Here is a 5893-nt window from a genome sequence, read left to right on the forward strand (position 1 = left end):
GGGTGATCTGATGGCCACCTATAAGTTTATCAGGGGTGACCACCAGGATCTGGGGGAACGTTTGTTCACCAGAGCACCCCAAGGGATGACGAGGTGCAAGACCGTTTCAGGCTGGACATAAGGAAGAACTTCTTTACTGTCCGAACCCCCAAGGTCTGGAATAGCCTGCCATCAGAGGTGGTTCAAGCACCCGTATTGAACACCTTCAAGAACAAACTGGATGTTTATCTTGCTGGGATCCTGTGACCCCGGCTGACTTCCTGCCCTTTGGGCAGGAGGGGGACACGACTGTACTGGATGATCTTCCGAGGTCCCTTTCAGTCCTAATGTCTGTGAAATCTATGAAATATCTTTTCTTCATTAATTGTGTTGGAGGACTCAAAGGTCCTCTTTGGGAGCCATGGATGGGCACTTTTCTGGCTCTTAAGTAAATGGAGAATTGTGTTGAATCCTTTAGGAAGAGAGGGTTTGTTGCACATCTTCTCCTTAATTAGGTTTCCTTTATATCATTGATACTTAAAAAACGCTCATCTTTTATAGTGGACACACATGACTTTACAGAGTCATATGTTTATGTGATTTATAATGTTAAAACAAGCAATAAAAACCCTGTAAATTTGTATATTAAAAAAAGAATCCTTCCAGGCCTTTCTGCACCATAAAGAAGTTAAATCTGAGGACAGCGCCTTTGGTCTTTTCATTTGCCAGTCACCCTCACCCTCAATTTGCGATACTGCCATATCTTAAATGTCATCTATCTCCCAACCCTAAACTCTGTGGTGGTTTAACATCTCTGAGCAGAAGCAAAGGCCTCGTGTTGTCCAGCTGAGCCAAACTGCTCACATGACACTCACTTTGTTTGCAAGCAGTTTTGGTGCAGGCATGAAAACCGGCTAGCCACAACTGCAGTGCACTCATCCACCCTGGGGGTCAAAAGCTTAAGAAGTGAGTTGTGCTGAAGCTACCATCATGAGGACTCAGCCTGCCCACACAAACCATTTAAAGAAAAGTCCCTACTGGTTGCCTAGCCACAGAGAGAGGGTGAGGAGTGACCAATTAAATGGCTAACCAGCGACAATGAACCTTCCTCTGATCTGAATCTGTCTGATTCAGTCAGTAATTGCCACTCTGCCTTTGGGACTCTTAATATATTTAATAGTGTCAAGAGCTATCCTGTTCCAGCAACTGCAGCACCAGTGTGTTGCTACAGCTAATCAGAGGACTTAGGACATGATCCAAAGCTCACTGAAATCTTTGTGAACCTCTGTGAACCTTTTCAGGGCCTTAATTGGGCTTATCTTACTCCATCAGTGAGGGCCAAACTCTGTCCTTACATGCATTAATTTCAGCAGGAGCTGACCCAGCATGGCCAAAAGCCAATTGATTGGCAAAGGATTTATGTTTTGAAAATAAATTCTAAATTATTGTCCATTGTTGTTTTATTTACAGGGTTTTTATCTATAAAAGGGGCTCCTCTTCCTTCTCAGAAGCCTATAAACCACTCAGAAGAGGTTTCTATTAGACAAACATAAAATACTGAGTAACACTGTATATTATTTGCCAAACCCGCTTTCAATGATCCATCAAATTTGTCAGCATATAGCAGCCATTGTAGATGATGCAAAGGAAAGTAAGGAAAAATCCATAATGCATCTGGTCCATCCTGCCAGTATAATAAGGGTCCTTCCTTCCTCACCCCAACAGCAGGTACTCAGATCATGAGATCTGTTTTCCACCTGTTTTGACCTGATTCTGCAAAAGGCTGAGTGCTGCTCATCAGGTGCTGAGCACTAACATTTCTTGTTGGCATCAAATTGCTGAGGGCACTCAAGTGTCTTGAAGGATCAAGTGGTGAATATGCTTTTTTTAGTCATAAAGTTATCCAGCTCCATTTTGAATTCTGACAAAAAAAGTTGTCTTTTTAAAAGAAAGCCAGGAGTTGCATCAGTGTGCATAGCGGAGATCCTTTTACTGAGGTTAGGCATGCATATCCAGGAAGTAAAGCACCAGAATCCTGTGGCTTCTGTGTCTAATCATTTGAGTCTCTGAAACAGGGCGATCTGTTTCATGTCACACGCAGTGAGACTCCAGAGCCATTCGCTCACCCCTCCTCCAGGCCTTGGATGCTTTAAGGAAATAGGTGGTTGAGAAAACAGCTGACAAGCTGGGGGATGGAGGCCAGTTGGTAATCAGTGAGCCCCTTCTGCTCAGGGTAAAATCCAGCTGTGCGCTGGTTCCAAGAAGCAAGAGAGGAGGCTCTGTGGAGTAGGAGTCTGGCTAGTGCATGCCTGGGAACAACTACACAGACCTGCAAAGGAAGGTGGAGTCCCCTAACTGGGGAGTGGACGAGGGCTTGAAGAGAGAATGGAGCCTACTATATTCAGACTCAGTAGACTGAACCCCAGTATTGCTTCAGTGCACTTTGGGTTACAAGTTATTTTGGAAGAATCAAGGAGGTCCTGAATCTTACATGCATGACTGTTGTGCTTATACAATCATGCTGTGTCACGGAGGGACGTGCAGCCTGTCAGGCCCTCCCTCAGCTGTCACCTGCATGTGATGAGATCCCTTTGTAGCCTCTGTATTAACTGGATTATTTTTTCTCTGCTTTGGCAGCACAGAGGAGTTGAGGACCACGTGCAGCTTTATGTGCCCTCTGAACTATATCTCGCATTCTTTTCTTTTGCAGAAAAGAAACTGGACCTGACAGCAGTGGATCTCTCCAAAATGCGAGTGGCAGAGCTCCGGAAGATCCTGGATAGCTGGGGAGAAGTGTGCAAGGCCTGCATAGAGAAAACCGAGTTTGTGAACCTGATTAAGGAGCTAGCCCCGAAATATGCACCTCCAAACTCCCGAGCAGACCTTTAGCTTGCACTCGTTCCAAACAAGCAGTGGCTGGAGTATGTCAAAGAGTGATTGAGTGACACTGCAGTACCTGGGCTAAATTAATTTAGTTGTTTGGCAATTGCTCACAAGGGGCAAGAATTTCCACATTATTATTGCTAATAATTGCTTTTACAGCACCGTAGTGCTGGTACTTATAAACACAATGAGACAAGGTTGCTGCAGTAAGGAACTATGATTAATGTGATTAGTATGATTAGTAGTAGTAGCATTTCTTATTGTAATGAGAAGCCTCAGTTCCATATACGCATATAATAAAAAGCTGGTTCCTTCCCCAGGGATGCATTTTTAGTCTGGAGAAGAGAAGACTGAGGGGGGATTTAACAGCAACCTTCAACTACCTGAAGGATGGTTGCTAAGAGGATGGAGCTGGACTGTTCTCTGTGGAGGCAGATGACAGAACAAGGAGCAACAGTCTCAAGTTGCAGCAAGGGAAGTTTCAACCCTAATTTTCTATGATTCTATGTTCAAAGTAGAGGATGAGAGACAATAAGTAGTAGCACAGCTGAGAGGTGGTGACCAGAGCAGCAGCCCCAGGTGCCACCTTCGTGGGAGGGAAGGGGGCACAGAAATAGCTGCTACTGCAGCTGATGGGTGGCCATGCTACTCCGACCCGCAGGAAAGCACGGCAGCTAATGCTGTCCAGCGAATAGCTGCCATCCAGGGATGAATACAACAAGTGAATACAGCAAAAAAATCTAAGAACTCGATTTTATTCTCACTGAAGTCAAGGGCAAAGTCACAAAGAGCAGGGAACAGGAAGAGGAGCTCCCTCTACCCTTTGTATTAATTATTTTTCAGGGACCTAATCAGATTGGAAAAGGATCCTACATAGGCACATAAATCCAATTAAAACCCTAATAGATTAAATAGGATTCAGCCCTAAGTATCTAGCCCCTTTTCTGATTTTTCTTATGCAAGTAAGGGATTCATGCTAAAGCCAGGAAGAGAATCCACATCTCCCAGCTCTCAGCCCAGTCACTTAGGCCCGGTCTAAACACGACATTGCACTGTTTAACGAAAAGTGGTTTTAAAATCAGACCTTAATCTAAGCTTGTGCAGTGCTGCAAATAGACACTTTTAGAGCTTGTAACTATGTTGTTTAAAGAAAAGTAGTTAGCAAAAATCACTAATACTGTGAATCCTGTTTTCCACAAATTAAGCTTTACTGGTTTGAGATCCTTTAGCTGGACTAACTGCGGCCATGTTAGGCAGCTGCATTGTTTCATACTGCAAAAACCAATTCACAAATGGTATGGAGATCAGAGCTTGTATTGATCTATTCAAATCAATAATCGGAGCTATTAAGCTTGCCTTAGATTGACATCGCTTGTAATATATGGGCACAAATTGCATCAACATAGGTTTAAGATAATATAAGAGTTTCCACACAGATATTTGCACCAGTTGCATTTAATTTGTGGCGACCCCTTAACCACAAAGCCATCCTCTCCTTGCAAACTTTGTCTCCTCTGTTACTGACATTGTAATTTCTTCAGGGAATGAGGTGGGGAACTCTACAAATAGCCTTATTTACTGGCCATTGTCTGCATGGACTGAGGCAGGATTGTGTAGAAAAACATGACGTGTGATTAAAAATTATTTGAATTTCATATATGGAAAGGGCAGAATTAAGGTGCAATCTTGACTTTGCAACCGTAATCTTTTAAATAATGTAATGTAGCTTTTGTAGAACACACACACACACACACACACACACACACACACACACACACAGAGACAGAGCTGGGGAAGTTGTATTTGATTTAGTACAGCTTCTGCCAATGGTCAGATACTTCACTTGTCTTGAGAACCTGGTTTGTGCTGAAGTATGGCTTGTATGATTTCCCTTGGGGGATTGTTCTGTAGTCCAATAGATTTGAACTGTTAGGAAACATTGCTTGACATCTCGCCTATGTTTTCCTTTGCTTATTGTCTTCTATTTTCAACTGGTGTTGGATTGTCTTCCCAATAGTTTGGCACAAGTGCTCTGTCTAGTGCATTTTAGCAATTGGCCTAAATAAACACTTGTCTCCTCTTGGTACCTACTAAATACATCTATTCTGTATTTGATGTTTACGATAAAAAGTACGTCCAGATGGCCAGGGTCCCATACATACCTTTTGTTGTTCTGTTGAGCTAGGTTTTTCCCAAGGATTTCAGTGGAACCTGAGCCCTTAATTCTCTTGTTTGAAAATTTCTCAGTTTTTTCATCGCTTTACATTTCTGTAAAATGTAAATTTTGTCTGCTTCTAATTTCTTGAAATGAGGGATTTATTTCTTTGCCTGCTTTGATTCTAGCACCAAGATTCAGCACAGAGGCCTCTCCTTCTTAACGGTCTTAACCGTTCCAAGCTTTGAGGTCAATAAAGGTAAGGATGGCAGGCCCAATGATTACAAGATAGTGTTACTAAAACAAGAAATCATGGCCCTGCTAGTTTGATGGCATTTCTTTACATGTATTCACATAACCCCCAATCCAGGGTACCACTTAGCTTGTGTTTAACTTTAATCATAGGAAAAGTCCTTCTGTTGCCAATGGTACTATTAACAGGCTGAAGGTGCAGTATGTCTTCATTGTGTGTTATGGATTGATGTCTGGTCTAAATTTAAGTTGGTTGCTTTCTTATTACACAAAATTCAGAAACAAGCTATTACGTACACTACAGGGACATTTTTTTCCCCCCCTTGGCTAACTCCCCACGTACACACACAATGTTCATTTGGCACAATAAAAAAAATCATTGGGGGCAGTTACAAAGACAAAAGGGAGATAAAGTCTATTCACAAAGATGGTAGTGGTGCCCTTCTGTTTCCCGGTAGCTCAGTGGTTAGACCCTCTCATAGGAAATGAGGCCCGCATTCAGGACCTTGGGATCCACTGCACCTTCAGTCTGAGACGGGCTGAACCTCCACCTCCCGGGAGGATGCCCTAACCACCAGACTGTGAGATGCTCCTGCTGTAGCCCTGCCTGTTGGGGCTGCTCAT

The 5893-nt window shown here is 43.1% G+C and overlaps 1 protein-coding gene across 1 annotated transcript in view; it reads left to right on the forward strand.

Moving 5' to 3' along the window:
* Window positions 1-3179, forward strand: part of CDNF (cerebral dopamine neurotrophic factor) — a 19762-nt gene extending 16583 nt beyond the window's left edge. The window contains exon 4 of the mRNA XM_019543673.1: window positions 2690-3179. Coding sequence (XP_019399218.1) covers window positions 2690-2868 — 179 coding nt within the window. The 3' untranslated portion in view covers window positions 2869-3179. The remainder of the gene's footprint in view (window positions 1-2689) is intronic.
* The last annotated feature ends 2714 nt before the right edge of the window (window positions 3180-5893 follow it).

Source organism: Crocodylus porosus, unplaced genomic scaffold (genome assembly GCF_001723895.1).
Source record: "Crocodylus porosus isolate Cpor-Errol unplaced genomic scaffold, CroPor_comp1, whole genome shotgun sequence".
NCBI classification, from domain to species: Eukaryota; Metazoa; Chordata; order Crocodylia; family Crocodylidae; genus Crocodylus; species Crocodylus porosus.